Source organism: Choloepus didactylus, chromosome 11 (assembly GCF_015220235.1).
Source record: "Choloepus didactylus isolate mChoDid1 chromosome 11, mChoDid1.pri, whole genome shotgun sequence".
NCBI classification, from domain to species: Eukaryota; Metazoa; Chordata; class Mammalia; order Pilosa; family Megalonychidae; genus Choloepus; species Choloepus didactylus.
The window spans coordinates 89,004,545-89,027,697 of NC_051317.1; the positions used below are offsets into that span (position 1 = coordinate 89,004,545).

At 35.4% G+C, this 23,153-nt stretch overlaps 1 protein-coding gene across 1 annotated transcript in view; it reads right to left on the minus strand.

The window, feature by feature from the left end:
• The window catches only part of LOC119506084 (ganglioside-induced differentiation-associated protein 2-like), a 139,127-nt gene extending 116,275 nt beyond the window's left edge, over window positions 1–22,852 (minus strand). Inside the window, 2 exon segments of the mRNA XM_037798962.1 lie at window positions 13,798–13,886; window positions 21,920–22,852. Of these exon segments, the coding sequence (XP_037654890.1) occupies window positions 13,798–13,886; window positions 21,920–22,852 (1,022 nt within the window).
• Between the last annotated feature and the right edge of the window lie 301 nt (window positions 22,853–23,153).

Here is a 23,153-nt window from a genome sequence, read left to right on the forward strand (position 1 = left end):
CTGGTTCTCCCAAATAATTGCCTATATTTTGCTTCTTTCACTGCTCCTCCAGGAAGTTGTGTCAGTATTAGTATTGGAAGAGAAGGGGCAGAAGCACCCTTCTATAGATGTGTGTAAAATTTAGGATGTTCTGCAGGCCAGCAAATAAATAACCCATTGCTTTCTGTAGAAGAACTTTAAGGCCACCACTTTGAAAATACTATACTACTCTATTTCTATTCTATAATAGTAAAGTATATTATTTCTGTAACACTCTCCTTAAAATAAAAGTTGCAGACTGATGGCCCCTCAGCTGAATTTGACCCACAGAAAAATTAATTTCCTAATTAAACTCTACCTTGAGATAATTGTAGATTCACATGCAGTTGTCAGAAATAATACAGAGATATCCCATGCACTTTTTACCTGGTTTCCCCTAACGGTCACATCTTGCAAAACGATAGTACAATATCACAGCCAGAATACTGACATTGCTTCAGTCCACTGATCTTGTCCACAGACATGTTTTATTCCACAATTTCAACCCACGAAGTGTTTAAATCTGAAGAGTAGCCAGTATTTATAAATCAGAACATTTTACATAATAGTATGCATTTCTGACATACATCTCTCAAAACTGGGCCTGCCATTCTACATGTTACATTAAACTAGAACTGAAATGAATTCTTATTTTGCACCCGGTCCTCAACCACTCCATATTTCTCCTTAACATCTGGTCCAATGCAAGTAGTTATGTTACTGCAATTGTTCTCTCCTCTAACCTGGCTGGAAACGCAATGATCCGTATTTTAACATGTGCATATCCCACTGTCCCAAGCCTTGCCAGGTATCCAGCAGAGGGCGCTCCATCCCTGCCTGTGTTCATTTGTAACCTGGAAGACTAAAGGTACCATTAATGCTCTGAAAGATGAGTAATTGGGGTCAAATAATATAATGTCACCAGACAAAAGCAAATGAAATTATATAATGCCATATAAACAGTTTTTATTTCCAGGCTTGGCTTTTCCCCCTGAGGTGCAAACATATATTCAACAACCTACTTGACATTTCTACTTGCCATTTTAACACATCCAAATGTACACAATGAAAACAGAACTTTTGTTACTCTCCTCCTAAATCTGCTTCTCTTTCTGTCCCTACTTGAGAAACAATTTACACCATGAGCCCAATTGTTCAAGCTAAAGACGTGGAAATCATCCTTGATTTGCCTCTTTATCTGAAACACCCATCTCTTTTCCCCACATCAAATCCTTCTATAAGTCTTACTGGCTGTGTTGCCAAAGAATATCCTTAGTTTTACTACTTACCATCAAAGCTAAGCCACTATTTTCTCTCACCTGGACCTCTGCAATAGCTTCCAAACTATTATATCTGTTTCCATTCCAGCCTCCTAGAATTCATTCTATAGTCTGTAGCCAGATTGCTCTTCTGAAAGCATAATCACAACCTCCGAGTCCCTATGCAATGTAGTTCTTGCTTCTCAGTCCAGTCTCATTTTCTTTTATTCTGCAAATTGTACATTCATTTTTTTCCATGTTACAAAAGAACCAATCTCTTTTTCATCCCAAGGCTTTTGGACTTACTGTTCTCTCTTCCTTAAAGACTCTTTCCTTAGTTACACACATATCTCAGGCCTCATCCTTTAGTTCTTAGTTTAAATATCACCTCATCACAGGGACTTTTGCTTATCATTCAAGCAAAAGCAATTTTTCCTGCACCAGTGCCACTTCTTGCCTCATTAGACTCTTCTGTTCCTTCACAGGATGTAGCATTACAAGATATATTTATGTATTTACTACCTGTATACTGCCACTATGATATGAGTTCAAGGACTTGGTCTGTCGCTTCACCTCTGTATTCCTCAAACCTAGAATATTGTCAAGTACATACATTTAGTCCATGTTCAAAAAAATGTGTGGAATTAGCTCCCCTCATTCCACAGTGATTATGGAACTAATGATTATGGAAATAAAAGACTGATTTATAAGTAATATTTGAGTTTGGCTAAAAATTATGAAAGTCTAATATAATGTCTTCCAAGGTTTAATTATTTTAAACATTTAAAACATATATTAGCATTGTGAATAAACAATTGTCTTTAATAACTCACCAGAACTTCTACTTCCAGCCATGATGGGGTAACAGGGCACAGATTTGCTCATTTGCTGTCCCACCTTAAGCAACCAAAAAACAAACAAAAATAATCAGAAAAATATGTGAGAATAATTGTTTTTAAACATTGAAGAATGAAAATAACAAGGCAGTGATAACTAAAGGATGAAAACTAATGAGGTGCGCTCTAAAATGGCTCTAGCTTACTGCCTAGAGAGAGTCTGTGAGCCATAGCACAAGGAGAGGGATCCCAAACAGAGCCTGGTTTTCTGTCTAAATTGAGCACACAGGGTTGAGAACTCTGGGATGTCAAGGTAGCTAGAATTGGCAGGGCAGATTAGTGGAGAGAAGAGAAATGTGCAGAGGTCCAGAAAATTGAAGTTGATTCCCCCAGAGTTTTCAGCTAAATACTGATCAGCTTAGGTGTGTGAGGAAACCCCCAAGGCTGGTGAAAGAACTATCAGAAAGGAACTACCAGAAAAATAGTTGTAGCTCAGAGGGCCAAGAATAGTTTGTTCACTACTTCAAGTAAATAAAACAACCCACACAACTTGGAATATACAGGACATTAGAAAGAGTACTCAAGAGGACATTGCCTCACTAATAAGGAAAAATTATCACTAGACTAATGGCTTCTTTGGTCCCATCTAGTAAAGCATAAAGGCAAGCCTTAAAGTGATCAAACTGTTTTCAGGTAACTTAATCCAACAATAAATATTTCATAGATACCAAAAGTGCAGGTTCTAAAAAAAGTAAAATCCACAAGGTCTGGCATCCAATAAAAATTAGCAGATTTGCAAAGAAGCAGAAAAATAAGAATTTTAACAAGGAGGAAAAAAATCAGTCAATGAAATGGCAAAAAATTAGATAACAGTTTTGCTATATTCCATATATTCAAGAAGGTAGTGGGTAGCAGGAATGTGTTGCAGAGAGACATGTAATATTACCAGAGTTTTAGAGATTAAAAACATAATGTCTGAGATTAAAAAATACATCGGGTAGGATTTCCAGGAAATAGACATGGAAGAAGAACACATTAGTGGGGAAAAAAAAAAAAAAAAGACATATCCAGTAAACTATCCAGAATGAAACAGTGAGAGAGAGAGAGAGAGAGAGAGAGAGAGAGAAGAAAAGAAAACAAACCGAGAGAGAGAGAGAGAGAGAGAGAGAGAGAAGAAAAGAAAACAAACCAAGCATGTGTGAGTTGTGAGACATCAAAGAGTTTATATTATCTATTTGGAATCTCCTATTGAAGGTGAAGGTTAGAAAGAATTTTGAAGAAATAATAACTAACTTTTTAAAAAATTTGATGAGAATTAAAAACCACAGTTCTAAGAAGTTCACAAACAACAACATAAGAAATGGGAAGAAAACTACAGCAAGATAACTCATAATCAAAATGCTTAAAACCAGAGATTTTGGGGAAAAATCTAACAAACAGCCAGAGAAAAGTTACTTATGTGCAGAAAAATGAAGCTAAGAATGCAAGCCAGCAATATCTTATTGCACAGAAAGGTAAAATGAGCTCATCAAATTGCAATTGTTTTAATAATGTATATATTTAATAATGTTTTAAAGATATATAAATAATATAAAATTTAATTTTCATATTTGTAAATCTATTTAAAAATAATTGACTTTTTAAAAAAGTAAAGTTTTTGGAGATTTAACATATACAAAGGCAAAATGGATGATAACAATAATACAAAAGTTGAGAGAAGGGAGATAAAGTATACTGTAAAAAGATTTTATATTACATATGAAGTGGGTATATACTACCTGAAGGTAGATGGTCATAAATGTTGTTATAAACTCTAAAGCAACCATTAACCATAAAACAAAGCATTAAAGTTAATTAGCCAACCAAGGAGACAGAGTGGAATCCTAAAAATAATTAATCGAAAAGAAGGCAGAAAAAGAGAAAAAAGGGAATAAATAATGATGGGGAATAGAAAAAAATAGCAATATAATTGATTTAAACATAATCACAGTAATCAAATTAATTGCAATTTTCAAAACTCTCAATTAAAGAGCAGAGATTGTCAAACTGTGTAAGAAATTAAGATTCTACTATATGTTATCTTGAAGAAATTAATTTTAAATGATAAATACAATGATAGATATATCTATCTCTCAAATGATATATCACTTAAAGATACAAACATATTAAAAGTAAAAGAATTGAAAAAGATATACCAAGCTAACATTAGTCAAAAGAAACTTGGATTAACTATTCTATTTTTTTTTTTATCAGCCAAAGTAGATTTTAAAGCAAAGAATATTATCAGGATAAAGATCATTTCATAATGATAAAGCAGTCAATTTATCAAGAAGACATAATAGTCCTAAATGATATTTCCCTGATAACAGTGTATCAAAATAAATGAAGAAAACCTAATAGACTTTCAAAGAGAAATAGATAAATCTACAATTACAGCCAGAGATTTCTGGACTTCTTTCTCAATAATTGATAGAAGTAAACAGAAAAACACCAAGGATATAGAATATTTGAACAACACTTTAACCAATCTGACCTAGAACACTCAACTAAGCAATAATAAAATATTCTATTCAAGTGCATGGAATATTTACCAAGATAGACCATATTTTGGACCATAAAATAAGTCTCCATAAATATAAAAAGGATTTAAATAAGGCAATGTATGTTTTCTGATCACAATATAATTAAACTAGAACTCAATAACTGAAAAGATATTTGAAAAATCCTACAATATTTGAAAATGAAATAAAACACTTCTTAATAATCAATAGATTTTTAAAAAAAGGAATTGAAATAGAAATTATAAAGTATTTTGGATGGAATGAAAATGAAAACACAATGTATCAAAATTTGTGGTACATACCTAAAGCAATGCTGAGAGGGAAACATTAAATTCCTATATTATATAAGCAGTAAGGTCTAGAAGCTATGACCTAAGCTTCCAATTTCATTGGGAAAAAAAAAAAAAAAAAGCAAATTAAACCCATATCAACCAGAAGGAATCAGTGAAAGAGCAACAAAATAAACCCAAAGAGCAGAATAAACAATGCAATGGAAAACAGAAAAAATCAATTAAACCAAAAGCTAGTCCTTTGAAAAGTTTAATAAAATTGATAAACCTATAGTTAGACTGATCAGGAAAAAAGAAAGAAGAAAGATTACCCATATTAGAAATGAAAGAGGGTTTTCACTTAAGATTTTACAAAAATTAAATTGATAATTAGGGAATATTATGAACAATTTTTGCCCAAAAAATAATTTAAAAGAAAAATAAAAGGACAAACTCTTTATTAGACACAAACTATTAAAGCTAAATAGCCTTATCTCTATTCAATGAATTGAACATGTATTTAAAAACATTCCTACAAAGAAAACTCCAGGCCTAGAAGGCTTCAATGGTATATTCGGTAAAATATTTAAGGAAAAAAAAAATATTATTTTCACACAAAACTTTCCAGAATATAGAAGGAGGGAATACTTCCCAATTCATTTTATGAGACCATTACCCTGATAACAAACCCAGAAAAAAAAAATACAACAAGGAAACTACAGACTTATATTTGATGCAAAAATCTTTAAAATTTTAGCAAGTCAACTAGCAGTGCATAAAAACAATAATACAGCCTAACCAAGCCAGATATCCCAATAATGCAAAGCTGGTTTATCATTTAAAATTAAATGTATTTTACCAAATGCACAGATTAAAAAAGAAAAAAATATGACCATCTTAATGAACTCTGAAAAAGCACTTTAAAAAATCTAACATCTATTTATGATGAAAACTCACAACACACTAGGCCTAGAACTGAACTTGCTCAGCCTGATTAGGAGTACATCTACCCTTTATCCAACTCATATTTTTTATTCTGAGCTGTAATTTGTTGTCATTTTAATCAAAATCAAGCTTTTACACACCTGGTACCATTCATTGCTTTTTACTTTTTTAATAAGGAGCATGCTTACACAGACCAAGTCCAGTTAAAGCCAACTAAAAATGTTCTCTCTTACATATGTTGCCTGTGGGATAGACGACCACAGAGTGACTTGGACTGGATCGGAATTTCTGGGTTTTCATCTTTCTTCTGCTGTTTATGAGCTGAAGTATTCCAGGGAAGGTGACTTAACCTCAATGGTCTAAGTTAATTACCTGTAGGATGAGCATAGGTATGACTATTCCTACCTTTGGCAAATTTTAAACAATAATATGCATGAAGAGTAAAAGTTTTCAACTGGAGGGATGGGACATACTTTCGTTACACTTTCATTGGCTGCTCCCTAAAGCAGTGACCTGCAATGCTAAGGAGGTGTGAAGGGTGGGGAAGGATACAGTGTAGGCTGCAAAACCTACCAGAAAATCTTGGGAAAATAGGAAAAATGGAGACGTGAATTTTTTTTTATAAAGGCTTTGAGATATAATTCACATACCATAAAATTCACCTTTTTAAAGTATAGAATTCTATGGTTTTAGTACATTCACCAGGTTGTGCAACATCATCACTGTCTAATTCCAGAACATTTTCATCACCCTCAAAAGAAACCCATATGCGTTATCCGTCACACCTCATTCTTCCGTTTCCCAAACCCTGGCAATAGCTAGTCAATGCTCTCTCTCTAGGGATTTGCCTATTCTGGACGTTTTATATAAATGGAATCATCAATATATGATCTTTTTTATTGGGTTCATCCATATTGTAGCATATATCAGTATTTCATGCCATTTATAATGAATGAATGGGATAATTAATTAATTATCATGAATAATATCCCATTGTATGACTACACCACATTTTGTTTATCCATTTATTGGTTGATGGACATTTTGGTTGTCCCCACTTTTTGGAATAATGCTGCTATGAATTCTCATATACAAGTTTTTCTGTGGATGTTTCCATTTCTGATGGGTATATACTAAGGTAGAACTGCTGAGTCATATGTTCACTCCATGTTTAACATTTTGAGGAAATTCTAGGTAGCTTTCCAAAATGGCAACTCCATTTTACATTCCTACATGTAATGTATGAGTGTTCCAATTCTTCCACATCCTCACCAACACTTGTGAAATTTTTTTTTTTTATTATTATAGTCATCTTCTTGGATGTGAAGTGGCATGACTTTGTGGTTTTTAATTGTATTTTCCTAATTTTTAATGACATTAGGCATCTTTTCTTGTGCTTTTGACCATTTGCATATCTTCTTTGGAGAAATACCTATTCAAATCATTTGCCTATTTTAAAATTTATTTATCTTTTTATTGTGGCTTTGTAAGAGTTCTTTTATATTCTAAAGGTAAGTAAATTATCAGATAAATGATTTGCAAATATTTTCTCCCATTCTGTGGGTTGTCTTCTTTCTTGATAGTGCCATACGAGACACAAAAAATCTGATGAAGCCCAATTTATCTTTCTTTATTTGCTTATGCTTTAACCCAAGATCAAAAAGGTTTACTTCTATTTTTTTCCCAGAGATTTATAGTTTTAGCGATTACATTTAGTTCGTTTATGCATTTTGAGTTAATTTTTTGCATATGATGTGAGATAGAGGTTCAACTTCATTCTTCTGTATGGCATATCAAGTTTTCCCATGAATATTTCTTGGAGAGACTATTATTTTCCCAGTGAATTATCTTGGCACACTTATCAAAGAGTTATTGACCATAAATGTAAGGGTGCATTTCTATACTCCCAGTTTTATTGCACTGATCTACATGTCTATCTTTACGTCAATACAATATCTTAATTACTCTAGTTTTACATTAAGTTTTGAAATCTGGAAAAAAAAAATGTGAGTCTCACATTTTGTTTTTATTTTTCAAGATTTTTTCACTATGGATTTTATTATCTTGCTTTCCATATGAATTTTATTATCAACTTGTTAATTTCTACAAAGAAGCCAGAGGGGATTTTGATAGGATTGCACTGAAACTGTAGCTGTACTTGGGGAGCATTGTCATCTTCATAACAATATTAAATCTTCCAGTTCATGAACATGAGATATCTTTCCATATGTTTTTGCCTTAATTCCTTTCAAAAATGTTTTGTTGCTAACAGTGTCCCAAGTCTTACACTTATTTTGTTATACTTATTTCTAAGAATTCTAACTTTTTGACAGTATTATAAATGGAATCTTATTTTTATTTTTAGATTTTCATTGTTACTATATAGAAATACAAATGATTTTTGAATAATTGATTTTGTATCCTGCAAAATTGCTGAATGTATTTATTAGTTTTAATTGCTTTTTATAGGTTACTTAGGACTTTGTATACAAAAATCATGTTATCTGCTGACAGAGATTGTTTTCCTCCTAACTCTCCAATCTGAATTTGTCTTCCCTGATTTCCCCATACAGAACCTCCAGTACAATGTTAAATGGGAGTCAGAAGAAGGGATATCCTTTTCTTGGTCCTAATCTTTATGGGAAAGCATTCAGTCTTTCATCATTAGTCTGATGTTAGTTGTATATTTTCGGGTTGTTGTTTTTGTCTGTTTGTTTGTTTGTTTGTTTTTGTGATGGTCTCTATCAGGTTGAGTGTTTTTATTATGAAAGGGAGTTGGATTTTGTCAAATGTTTTCCCTGTATCTATTATAAATGAGCATGTAATTTTTTGTCTTTTATTGTATTAATATTCTATTAATAATTGATTTTTTTGGATGTTAAACTAACTTTGCCTTCATGGGACAAATCATATTTGGTCATGCTTTATACCCTTTTTCATATTTTGCAGAATTTAGTTTGCTAGCATTTTGCTCAAGATGTTTGCATCTATATTCATATGGAGTATCGATCTGTAGTTTTCCTTTCTTTTGATGTCTTTGTCTGGTTAGTTTCAGGGTAATACTGTCCTCATAGAATGAGTTAGGAAGAGTCCTCTCCTATTTTGTGGAAGAAAGCTGTGAGGTATTGGTGATAATTCTTCATTGAACATTTGGTAGTATTCACCAGTGAAGTCATTTGGCACTGTGCTTTTCTCTTTTGATTACTAAATAAATCTCTTTTACCATTATAGGTTTATTAAGATTTTCTACTTCTTCTGAAATAGGAATACATTTGTCCATAGTATTTTATTATAATCCTTTTATTTCTGTATGGGAGTAGAATCTCTTTCTTTCCTGATTTTAGCAATTTGAGTCCTTTCCCTCTCCCTCTGTTCCCTCTGTTTTTTTTTTGTTTTGTTTGTTTGTTTGTTTGTTTTGTTTTTTGTTTTATATTTTTTGGTGAGACAAGCTAAAGTCTTGTAAATTTTGTTGATCTTTTCAAAGAACAAGTATTTGTTTTGTTGATTTTTCCCTAGCGCTTTTCTCTACTCTATTTCATTTATTCCTGCTCAACTCTGAATCATTTCCTTCTTTCTGTTTTATTTGGGTTTACTCTGCTTTTTTTTTTTAGGCCTTCAAGGATGAAAATTGGGTTACTGATTGTGATATTTCTTCTTTTTTATAAAATATGGGCACTTACAGTTAAAATTTTTCCAGAGGCATTCTTTAGCTACATCTCACAAGGTTAGGTATGTTGTGTTTTTGTTTTCATTCATCTTAAAGTACTATTTTCCTTGGCTTTCTTCGACTCATTGGTATTTAGTAATATGTTGTTTAATTTCTACAGCTTTGTAAATTTCCAAACTTTCCCTTGGTCTTCAACATCTAATTCTATTCTACTGTGTATGGAGAATATAGTTTGTATTATTTCAATCCTTTTCTTTATAAACCATAACATTTACATTCTTGCATATGGTTTGTAGTTCCGAAGAGCACTATTTTGGAGGCAAATTATTGCACAAAATTAAGAGAGGCCAGATTCTTTCCTGATTCAACTCAATGAATGGCTGTATGCTTGGCCATTTTCTAGATGTTAAGCCAGGAAGTGTGCAGCAAAGGAAGCAGGGATAGCAGATGGTGCAGAGGTAAGCAAGATCTAAACTGACAACTAACTCTTAAAGTATACCAACCTGTTCTAATCATATACTGATTGAGCCATATTTTGATTATATCTTAATACAAGCTCTGACAACTTCATTTTTTAACATCTGGCACTGCTTAACATATACCACCCACCAAAAAGATATATACTAGAGACTATATTTTTTCTCCCTTCAATCTTTTGTTCAATATTCCCATAAGAATAATCACTAACACCTTAACAAATTATTTAAAATAAATTCCCGCAAAAAATATCTTTCTTACTTAATGAATAGTAAAATAAAAATTTAGTAATTATATGGAGTCTTCACAGTATGCTCACCGGCTTGGTTAGCCCAATTCCTACTAGGTATTTTGTATTTGAGAATGAGTCACTTTTCTCTACCTGCCATTCAAGAAGAAGCTTTACCTGGGTCGATTTCCTTTGCAGGAATTGTTTTGAATCAAATACCTATGTTTCAAAAATATCTCCTCAATAACCTGGAAATCACTTTGGTTCGTCAGTCCTGGCAAATTTCTAAGTATTTTTGGATAATTAACACTTAAAAGGTATTAATTGCATTTTATTAGTAGTAAAGAGCATTTCTTGGGTACCTGATGTGCACACATACATGATCATATGTGCATATATGTGTACATACTATGTACATAAATATAAGTGATGATTTATTACATTAAGGATAAATAACAGCAAAATAATATTATCAGCTGCTAACAGGTCAGATAAGGAAACTCACTGTTGCCTTTTTTCTCTTATACTTCAAGTGTGTCTTGTTAGGAGCCATTTAGTGTTGTTTAATGTAGAAGCTGTGTTTGTATTTCACAACCTTTTAAATTTATTGAGGCTTGTTTTATGGCTTAACATATGCCCTATTCTGGAGAATATTCCATATGCATTTGAGAGTAATATACAGTCTGCTGCTGTTGAGTAGAGTTCTATGAAAGTCTGTTAGGTCTAGTTGTTTTATACAGTCTTCTCTTTCCTTGTTGATTTTCAATCTAGTTGTTATTTCCATTATGGAAAGTGATATTGAAGTCTCCAGCTATTATTGTTGAATTGTCTTTTCTCACTTCATTCTGTCATTTTTGTCTCCAAGTATTTTGAAGCCCTGCTGCCAAGTGCACATATGACTATAACTGTTGTGTTTTCCTGGTGGATTTACCCTTTTATGATTATAAAAGTCCTTCTGCCTCTAGTAACAATTTTTGTCTTAAAGTCTTTTTTATGTGACGATAGCATAGCTACTCCAGATATCCTTTGCTTACTTTTTGCATGGAATATATTTATCCTTTTACTTCCAACATATTTGTGTATTTGAATCTAAAGTATATCTCTTGTGTATAGCATATATTTGGCCATGTGTTTTTATCTATTCTGCCAATCTCTAGCTGTTGATTAAAGTGTTTAATCCTTTTTGCAATCAATGTAATTGCTGATATTTCAGGTTTTATATCTATAATTTCCTATTTGTTTTATGTCTCTTTTGTTCTTCTATTCTTCGGCTATTTCCTTCTTTTGTGTTAAACAGATATTTCTAGTATATGATTTAAATAATATTTTTGTTTTCTATATGGTATTTTTTATATAAAAACTTTGCTTTATCACAGCTCCATTCTTTCTGCCCTACTTTGGGCTATTATCATACAAACTGCATCTGTATACATTATAAGCCCATCAATACAGTTTTGTGTTATTTGCTTTACATAGTTGTCCTTTAAATCAGGTAGAGACGAAAAGAGTTATAAACAAAGATATGTTTATATTGTCTGTTCTAGTTTGCTAATGCTGCTGGAATGCAAAACACCAGAAATGGATTGGCTTTTATAAAAGGGGGTTTATTTGGTTACACAGTTACAGTCTTAAGGCTGTACCTTCACTGGAGGATGGCCAATGGTGTCCAGAAAACCTCTGTTATCTGGGAAGGCACGTGGCTGGCATCTGCTCCAAAGTTTTGGTTTCAAAATGGCTTTCTCCCAGGACGTTCCTCTCTAGGCTTCAGCTCCTCAAAAATGTCACTCTTAGTTGCTTTTGGGGCATTTGTCCTCTCTTAGCTTCTCTGGAGCAAAAGTCTGCTTTCAAAGGCCATCTCCAAAATGTCTCTGTAAGCTGAAGCTCCTGTGCTTTCTTCAAAGTGTCCCTCTTGGCTGTAGCTCCTCTTCAAAATGTCTCAGCACTTCAAAATATTACTCATAGCTGCACTGAGTTCCTTCTGCTTGTCAGCTCATTCATATGGCTCCAATGATTTAATTTAGACCCACCCTGAATGGGTGGGGTTACACCTCTGTGAAAATTATCCAATTAGAGTCATCACCCACAGTTGGGTGGGGTGCATCTCCAGAAACAACCCAGTCCAAACATTCCAACTTAATCCCCATCAATATGTCTGCCCCCACAAAATTGCATCAAAGAACAGGGCTTTTTCTGGGGGACATAATATATACAAACCAGCACATTGTCTTTTACACATTCCTAAGTGGTTAGCTTATTGGTGCTCTTTATTTCTCTGTATGGAGGTTGTTCACCAAATATGGGAAGTTTTTGGCCATTATCTCTTCAAATATTCTTTCTGTTCCTTTCTCTCTTTCCTTTCCTTCTGGAACTATAATTATGTATATGATGGTATGCTTGATGGTATCCCACAGGCCTCTTAGGCTCTGTTCATTTTTCATTATGCTTTTATCTTTCTGTTCCTCAGACTTGTTATTCTCAACTAATGTCTTAAGTTCGCTGATTATTTCTTCTGCCAGCTCAAATCTGCTGTTGTGTATCCCTAGTACATTTTTAATTTCCATTAATGTAATTTTCAATCCCAGAATTTCTATTTGCTTTTCTCTTTTTAAAAAACTTCTGTCTCTTTATTGATATTATCTAGGTTTGTGAGAAATCTTCTCATACATTCCACTAATTCTCTAGACATGATTTCCTTTAGTTCTTTGAACATATTTATAAAAGCTGATTTAAAACAGATGTCTAGAAAGTCCAAAGTCTGGGCTTCCACAGCAATAGTGTCTCTTTATGGTGTTTTATCACTTTATATAGACCATTTGTTTATCTGCATGTCTCAAAATATTTTTTTTGAAAACTAGACATTTTAAATAATACAGTGTGGCAACTCTAACACTCAGAATTTTCCCCTCTCCAAGGTTTCTTATTGTCTCTATTTGTTTGCTTTATGACTTTCCTAGGTTAATTCTGTAAAGTCTATATTCTTTACTGTGGCCACTGAATTCTTTGCTTAGTTAGTTTGGCAGTCTATTAATATTTCATTAAGTACCTTGTACCAGTACATCACCCACTGTGTGCTGAGGGGCTCTGTGTGTGTGTTGGAACATGCCTTAAACTCTACCTTAGCCTTTGTTTTCTGCAGAGTCTCAACATTAGCCAGAAGTGAAATGGGGTCCTTCTTAAATTTATCTTGGGCATGTCCATAGCCCTGTATATATGCATGGCCTTCTAGATCCCTAGGAATATGTCAGAACTTTTCAAAGCACCCCATCAACATCTTATTCTCCAGATTTTCCTCCAGCCTCTTGTTTGTGTCAACTGGTACAGTCATCTCAGGCAGCTGTGATGTGAAACACTTCCTATTGATTGTTTTCAACAAACACCCTGGGGATATTGCTTCTCCTGTAAGTGCATTCTGAATCAGCCCAAATAAAGGCAAGCTCCATGAATGGGGCTTTCCCAGGGAACTTCCAGACAGGTCAAACAGTGACAATTACCTGGGTTTAGGGCTTTTTAGGGTGCTCCAAACCTATTTTTCCTACCTGTGGCTGCTAGGCTGCTGTTTTGTCACAGCTACCATTGTTCCAAGGCTGTTGTTTTTCAAGGCTACTGTGCAACTTGGAGAGGGGTTCTGCAATAGGGCACGTTAAAATGCCATAAAACTCACTGTTCTTAGAGATACAGCCATTTTTTCTTGAATAAATACTTCTCATATATTTTCAAGCCTTTGGATAATTTCCAGAGTTTAGAAAAAGTTGACTTTGACAATTTTTGCCAGTGTTCTTTTTGCTTTTATGGAGAAGATTTTTGGAGCTCCTGACTCCACCATTTAAGGAGTGCTTTTCCATATGCAGTTTTTAAAAATCATTTACCCTACCCCATCCATTTGTGATTGTAATACTGTCCCTTTCAGAATAGTTGACATACATTATCTTGCACAGTAGTTCTCAAAGCATGGTCCAATGGCCCCTGGTGGTCTCTGAAACTCTTTCAGGGGTTCATAAAGCCAAAACTATTTTCACTCTAATTTTCTCCCAAGTTTACATTGGAGTTTTCCAGTGTCTACCTATGTGTGATGTAACAGATTAAATACAGAAGCAGATATGAGAATCCAGCTGAATTCTACTCAGGCAGACATTAAAGAGATTTGCAAAAATTTAAAACAATGCCACTTTTCTCACCAATGAAAAACAATTATTTTGTTTTGTTTTGGAAGATGTAGTTTTTTTTTTATAAAAATATGTTATGGACAATTGTCTTAGGGGTCTCAAGAGAAACAGAACTGACAGAATATACATGTAAATATTAAGAGATTTATTATAGGACTTGGCTCACACATCCATGGAGATTGACAAGCCCAAATTCTATAGGGAAGGCCACAAGTTGGAAACTTAATGAAGGTGATGTAGAATTCCCCAGGAGAAATTGCAAGTTGGGAACTTTGTAGAGATGGAAATTTTTCCTTCTGACTGCTGAAATCATCAGTTCTCTCTTTAAGGCCTTCTACAGATTGAATCAGGAAACTTCTCTCATTGCTGAAAGCAATCTCCTTTGTTGATCATAGATGTAATCAGCCATAGATGCAATTGACTGACTAATGAAATAAACCTGTCTATGAAATATCCTCACAATCAGACCAGTGCTTGCTTGACCAAACAAGTGAACACCATAACCCAGCCAAGTTGACACATGAAATTAACCCTCACGGTAATATAATAGGTTTGTTGTTATCTTAAAAAGGATTAATAAATATTTTGAAAAGTTCTGTTTTAATTTCTAAAAAAATAAACATTGAGAGCTCTGTAAACAACATAAATAAAGCTCCTTGGGGTCTGCAATAACTTTTAAGCATGTAAAGGTGTCTTGAGAGCAAAAAGTTTAGAACCACAGAGGCAATGTTACACTTGGCATATAGTAGATACTCGAAAAAAAAAAAAAAAAAGAACAATTTTACCTTCTATAAAGCAGCTCCATTCAGCATTAGAGGAAGATTGTAGATGAATCCTTTCAGTTGTGATGTGTTCTTAGCAGCTGCACAATTAGAGGGAACACACAGAAGAGGGAAAGAACTCAGGAGACGGGATATAAGAACTTAAAGAAAAATACAATATTTTCCGTCTTATTTTTGTGTTTCTTTCTGCCTCATCCAACATATATCTTGGTGACTTATGTGCTCTCTTCCTAAACCTGGTAATCCTAGCTCAATACCCTTTCATTTCCCACATGCCACTGCCAGCCACATAGAACCTATTACTTCCAAGCATTTCTAATAGGGTAGTAATTGTGAACATGGGCTTGGAGTCAGATTACATGAGTGTTTAATATCAGTGATGTCTTACTAGCTACATGACCTTAGGTTGGTTACCCAGCATTTCTGAGAGATGGTATAAATTATATATATAAACAGATATATAGATATACAGATATATAGAGATTACAGTCATATATATCTGTATTTTGATAGTGGTCTAGAGCCAGATACCTGGGATTAATACCAGGTCTTCCACTTACTGACTGTGTAATCTTAGTACAAGTTTATTAACTTCTTAGAAAAATGCCTGGCACATAAGTGTTTTGGAAGTGTTTGCTACATTATCATTTCTGTATTTCTATTTCTCAGTTTTCTCATCTCTGTAATGAGGATAATAGTAGCTCCTACTTCATGTGCCTGTTACAAGGTTTGCATGAGGTAACACAGGTAAAGTGGTTAACAGAGTATCGGGCAGAGTAAGTTCTTAATAAAATGTTAGATACTATTGCTATTAATAAACTGGTTGACTATTTAAAAGATCATAAGAAAATTTATCTGTGATTATATTCTAATGGCAGAAGTCCTTCCAATTAAATTATTGAGTTCTAAAATTTCCTGCTAAAAGGAGCCCTGGAGTTCACCTAATAAAGCAAATCCCAATTTAACTTTGCATTTGAATTATCTGGGTTCCACCTCATTTTTTTTGAATTATAGATGCTATGATTGAGCTTTTTGCATGTCCAAAATCTCTCTAGGAGTTTCTAATTTGTAGCTGAGTTTGGGAATCACCTCTATAGCCAATTCCCTCACTTTATATTTGAGGGAAGAGAGATTTAGAGGGACCAAGATACTTGATCAGTAAGTGACCTCAAAGCCAGAACAAGAACCAAAATTTCTGAACTTCCAACCAAAATTATTTACAAGATATTTATACATCAATATAAAAGGGTTTCAAATCCTTCCAAATGATACATTCTTCAAAGAAAGAGCATAAGGTTTTGAAAGTTGGAGCCATAAAAGAGTTAACTATCCATGAACCTCCCAGTTTTACAATTTTGTTGAGAAATGGCATCAGGTTAGATGCTAGTCTATACACAAGTCCCACTAATTTTGCCAACCTCTCTCTGAGACTATCAGGAGCAAGAGAAAGTAGTCACATGTTCTTAAACTTGAGAAATGCCTTTCACACTGTGGAAGAAAGGTGCTTCGTACAAATGTCACCATTGATTTCTAATTTACCAACACCAATTTTTTTCATGTTTCATGCCCAAGGGACAAACTTCCCAATAAACATGGAATGGTACTAGACAGGAGTATCTAGGTTAGACAGATCTTTAAAGAGAAGAAATTTATCCATGGTTACTTCCTGACAGAGAGGCTGTCATTCATTGGGCTGTGAATGAATTCATCACTACACTTTAGCCTGTCCATGATCGTCATAACTGGGGCTCAAGGCTGGCATTGACCTTTGGCAAAACTGTGAACATTTTAGGGGCCATGACCTCTGCCATCTCTTAAGAACAAAGTATCATCAACTTAGGTTAAGAATTGATAATTTATAAAGTACTTACAATTATTTTCTCATCTATTTCTTGCTTTAGAGTTGAGGATAGTAAGATTTGAAGACAATGTGACTTGCCAATAATTACATATATTAATTGGTAGAGTCAGCATACTAACTGGTACACTCAACTAGAAAACTTGAACTTAACTCCTATCCCTTTGCTCCTTCCAAAACACCAATGCTGTCTTCCCATCTTAAGTCTACTGAATTATTTTTTGAAACTATTTTATAGGTTATCATTTCCAATGAGTCAGATGTGTAAAAGATAAGCCTGAAACTATCAATGTCTCTGCATAAACAAAAGAAACTGTAGTTGTGGTCTTTCAAGCACCTGTGGCTAGTTATGTGATCTTTTAGGGGTCATTTTTGAATTCTGGAATCACCCCAAATGATGCACATGCTGTTTCTTCCATCTGCAAATCTCTTCTCCTTGGCTTAAATGTCCTCCTCTGAGAGTCTTCCCAGACTACTATAACTCATTTAGCCCAGTTGTTTGTCTTCTCAGCCCTTGTTTAACAACTTCATAGCTTACCATGACTTAGAATTATACCTTTTCATGTTTACTTACTTGGATACTGTTTCCTTTCTCCACTAGACTTCTCTCCAGGAAAACAGGATCAGTCTTGTTCAACACTGTATCACAGAACCTATAAGTACTTGAGGAGTGATTGCAGAGGTTATGAATTCTCAAAGCTACTTAACCATCCATGGATCCAGCTATATCTGCCTGGGCAGTTTCAGCAGGGGAGCAGTCTGGACTGAGGAACAGCTTTCATGCCTTGCAAACAAATAGTAAAAATTCTGACATTTTTGGTAAAGTTTCTAATCTGCATATTGATTCCTAAGATACATTGAATCACCAGGTCTTGAAGTTTAATATTCTGACATGTAGAATAAGGAGATTTTTTTTCATTAACTTGCACCCAAAAAAGCTGTTAAATTCAGAATTTTGCTGAGCCATATTAATCTCCCATCTGTGTAGAATGGGATTTACAATGAAATCCTAGTCATTAATAATGTTGGGTTTGTGTTTTGGAAAACACTTATTCTTGCTAAATAAACCTGGAATGTGTGTGTGTGTGTATATATATAATTTTTAAAAACTGAATGGTTACTATGATTCATATTCTATAATATGTAAATGTGAGGAATTATTTTTATTTTTTATTGACGATACTTTCATAGAGTGATATGCACATATCTTTAAGTACACCTTTCAAAGAGTTTTGATGATTGTGTATATCTGTGTAATTTACATTCATACCTGCTCAGAGAATTTCCTTTTGCCACTTCCCAGACAATCTATCTCCCCAGAAGTAACCAATGGTCTAATTTCTATCACATTATGTTAGTTTTGCCTTTCCTTAAACTGCATGTATATGGGATGCTACTTTATATACTCTTTTGTGTTTGGTTTCTTTGTTCAACATAATATTTTAAAAATGTATTCATGTTGTTAAATGTATAAGTAGTTTGTGTTTTGTTAGTTCCCTGGTACAAATATGCCATAATTCATTCATTTTCTTGTTTATGAACATTTGGGCCACAGAATAGCCAAAACATTCTTAAAAAAGAACAAAGTTGGAGGATTCACACTTCCTGACTTCAAACTTACTAGTAAGCTACAGTGATTACAACTGTGTAATACTGGCATAAGTATAGATATATAGATAAATAAAGAATTGAGAACACAGAAATACACCCTTATATACGGGCAACTGCACTTTGAGAAGAATGTCAAGACCATCCAAAGGAAGAAAGAATAGTCTTTTCAACAAAAGTGCTAGCACAATTGGATATCTGCATGCAGAAGAATATTTGATATTATTGTCCTCCCTGGCATCCCTTTGGTACCTCATAGTTGATATAATACTTGATATATTATATGATATAATACTTGATATAATACTTGATATGTCATTCTCCCTGGCATCTCTTTAGTACCTCATCACCATACCTTTTGTTAGAGACTCAGCTATAAAAGTTTCTAGATACATTCTCTCATAATTTGTGCTATAGTGGCTTAGCAATCTTCAGGAAATTGCCTTGAAATGCAATTAATTATGCCAGAAGAATTATCTTCTGATCTTCTCAGTCTTTCTCTCTCACATGTACCAAACAATGTGTGAGCACCTAGTGCAGTTTTCCCTGGGTTCAATGATTTCTTCCATGGATGACTTTTATAAGTGTCTCCTTATCACCAATCCTGAAGATTCCTCTTAACAGTTTACCTTCTTTGGGGAATTATTCCAGTTTTCTTTCTAAGATTTTCCTCTTGTCCTCATTTACTTTCCATTTATCCTTAGTCACCATTCCTAAACCAGACAAAACTAAAATATTTCTGTCTTTCCTGGTATAATCATTACTAACAATAAGGTTTGTATGTGTGTGTGTATGATTGTGTATGCATGTTTGATACATACACAGTAATGATATGTATGCTAGCATATGTAATATAGAATTGATAAAATATATAATTGGATACCTGCATGCATGAACAAACACATATGCACATATTCCCCTTTTATAACTAACTTGAAGGCCTCTAAAGTCCTAAGCATTCTCTAAATTGAGTCCCTCTTATTTTACAGTTCAATCTACTGTTACGGTGCCCGCAAGTTAAAGTACAAGACAGCCAAACAGAATTTAAAGAGCCTTTATTAGCCGGCCAGTGACTGCTCACCGTCACTCCACACAGGGGATTCAGTGAGCAGCCCCGACCTGAGTATGCTTGAGACTTATATAGGCAGAAACCACATCCTGAAAATGCAAGCAAGCTATTTTGACAGAAGCAGAGTTGGCGGTTAATTAATGGTTGCTTAAGATCTTTAGCAAGGGCAAAGGAGAGGCTAGGCCTCCCTATGGTTGTGCCTAAGAGCCTCCTCCCGAATGCCTCTTTGTTGCTCAGATGTGGCCCCCTCTCTCTGGCTAAGCCAACTTGAAAGGTGAAATCACTGCCCTCCCCCCTACGTGGGATCAGACACCCAGGGGAGTGAATCTCCCTGGCAATGTGGAATATGACTCCCGGGGAGGAATGTAGACCCGGCATCGTGGGATGGAGAACATCTTCTTGACCAAAAGGGGGATGTGAAAGGAAATGAAATAAGCTTCAGTGGCAGAGGGATTCCAAAAGGAGCCGAGAGGTCACTCTGGTGGGCACTCTTACGCACACTTTAGACAACCCTTTTTAGGTTCCAAAGAATTGGGGTAGCTGGTGGTGGATACCTGAAACTATCAAACTACAACCCAGAACCCATGAATCTCGAAGACAGTTGTATAAAAATGTAGCTTATGAGGGGTGACAATGGGATTGGGAAAGCCATAAGGACCGTACTCCACTTTGTCTAGTTTATGGATGGATGAGTAGAAAAATAGCGGAAGGAAACAAACAGACAAAGGTACCCAGTGTTCTTTTTTACTTCAATTGCTCTTTTTCACTCTAATTATTATTCTTGTTATTTTTGTGTGTGTGCTAATGATGGTGTCAGGGATTGATTTAGGTGATGAATGTACAACTATGTAATGGTACTGTAAACAATCGAAAGTACGATTTGTTTTGTATGACTGTGTGGTATGTGAATATATCTCAATAAAATGAAGATTAAAAAAAAAAGATCTTTAGCAAGGTTGAGAAATTTTCTCAAGGTCGGCGCAATGGTTAATTGTTGAAATGGTTACGCTTGGCTAATGCATACAACCGCAAGTCTCACTCCCTAAAACGGTACAGTTTCACTCCGTTCTTCCCAGGGCTTAATGTTTACTTTGCAGTCATTGCCAGTTGAGGGGGAAGGGGACTCTCTTGTTACAGATTAAGGGGAGGGGGCCCACTTCATTCCCCACTGGTTTTTAGGGAGAATCAAATAATTGTTTCTTCTGAGGGTAAGTATTGATATTGGGACTGCAAAACCATGAGCTTTACGCTTTGAATACTCCGTTGGACATATTTAACTAAACTGTTTATAATACAGGGGCCTATGATTAAGGCTAACATGAGAAGAGCCAGGGGTCCGGCAATTGCTGATATTAAGGTAGTTAACCATGGAGATTGAGAAAATATGCTTTCAAACCAATTTGGCTCCCTTTTCCTTTGCTCTTATCTATCCTGTAGTCTCTTTTGGAGTTGACTTAAACTTTCTTTAATTACACCTGAGTGGTTAGTATAAAAACAGCATGCTTCGCCTAAGGCTAGACAAAGCTCACCCTGCTTTAAGAATACAAGGTCGAGTCCCCTCCGATTCTGGAGCACTACTTCTGCTAATGAGCTTAAGGACTCCTCAAATTTAGTAACGCTCTCTTCTAAGGTTTTTAGATCCTGGTCAATTTGAGCACTAAGGCTTTTAAAATTTTGGTCCCCTGTGACAAATGCTGTGGTTCCTACTGCAGTTTCCCTGGCTACCCCAAGCCCAAGGAGCACTGGCACTAGTATTGGTCCCCCTTGCTTGACTCATTTGAGGTTAGTTAGCCCGAAGTGCTCCCTACCTCCCTCACCAGAGTAGTAATATACTTGGGGAAGGACATGGGTGAGAATGCATAGTACTGGAGTCTTAGGTTGCATGAGGATGGGGGGGTATAAACACGGCATTAACCCCATTGTACAGGCAAACCATGTTCCTTTGGGCGCTACTAAGTAGTGTCCGGTATGACCCGCAGGGCTGTTGCTGAAAATTGTTACAGAGGCGCAAGAATTAATGTAAGGAGAAGTAGATAGAGGGAATTGAGGGGACTGGAAGCCTGTTCCTTGTCCTTGAAAGTCACCTAAAGTAAGCTTAGGGGTAGTGCCCCAGGGACAATAGTGTGAGTTTTGGTGAATATTTGATAGGGAGATATTTTGAATGTGATTGTTAGTTACTCCTATACTACGGTTAGCTCCTAGGCCTGTATAATAGGGTGGTTCGGGGTTTAGGCATAGCCAGCAGTCTTTAGTTAAGTTGGGGGAAGTTTGGTTTAAGAATTTGAACATGAGTTTAAGTGTATTGAATAGAGACTCTTGTCGGGAGTTTGGAGGTGGAGGAAGGGGAGTTGCTTTTGGAGATAAGGGACAGCTCTTTGTGGTGGAGTAAGGACGGGTAAGTGGGAAAGGAGTAGTTGTTACAGGTATTTTGATGTTGATGGGGTCCAGGGGGCCTATTGGATTTAAGGGTTTAGGAATTTTTCTTTTTTGAATAGTGAATAACACTCCAGGGTCATATCCTGATACATATAGGCGCAATCCCCACATTTTTCCCCCCAACCACTGGGAATCTTCCCAATACTGCTGTGGTTTAAAAGTAACAGGGTTACAGTTCCCAATTGCACAATCTTTAATAGGAGCTTCTGGCCTTGTCTCCCTTGTGACCTTTAATAAACAGTCTACATTTTTCCATGGGGCTATGGTTTCACAGCCCCAACTGTAACAGAAATAATCATCCTCTCCCCCACACATTAAGGCACTTTTTTGCAGACAGATGTAATGTTGACTATACCGTAGCCCTTGTTCCAGGTCTAAATTACCACAACTGAAGCCCCTAAGCCCTGCCCTTCCCCCTCCCAAATAGGTATTCACAGCTTGTGGTAGATTCCAGGTTTTCCCAAAGAGTTTACATGGGTCAAAAACAAATTTAGGGCTGCCAGGGTTGCTAATTCGGCTGATCACTGTTCCATCAATGGTGCGAGCTAACTGCCACGTATAAATAGTGGCTTGATGGGGGTTCTTGGCGGCTAGTATTGTTACTAAAGTCAGCATAATGGCGTACGTCACTGCAGCCGAAGTTTTAGGGGATCTGATGTTTTTTGTACAGACCATTCTGCGTTCTGGTTGTAGTCTGCCTTTTTAATTTGTGAATGATGTATCCAAAATCTTTTACCTGCGACTTTCACGGCAGTTGGTGTGCTTAGAATCACCTGATAAGGTCCAGCTCAGCGCGCCTCAAGGGATCCACACTAAATCACCAGGTTCAGCAGTAGGGGTTTCTTCTTCCGCGGTGTCAGGTTTCGGGCGGTGGGCACTGACGATGTGATGGATGTTTTTGGAGTTGTAGTGTAAGGCCTGTAAGGACTTGAGAAGTTCAGAGTTAGACAGGGAGGCAAGCTGCTCCTCCCCTAAC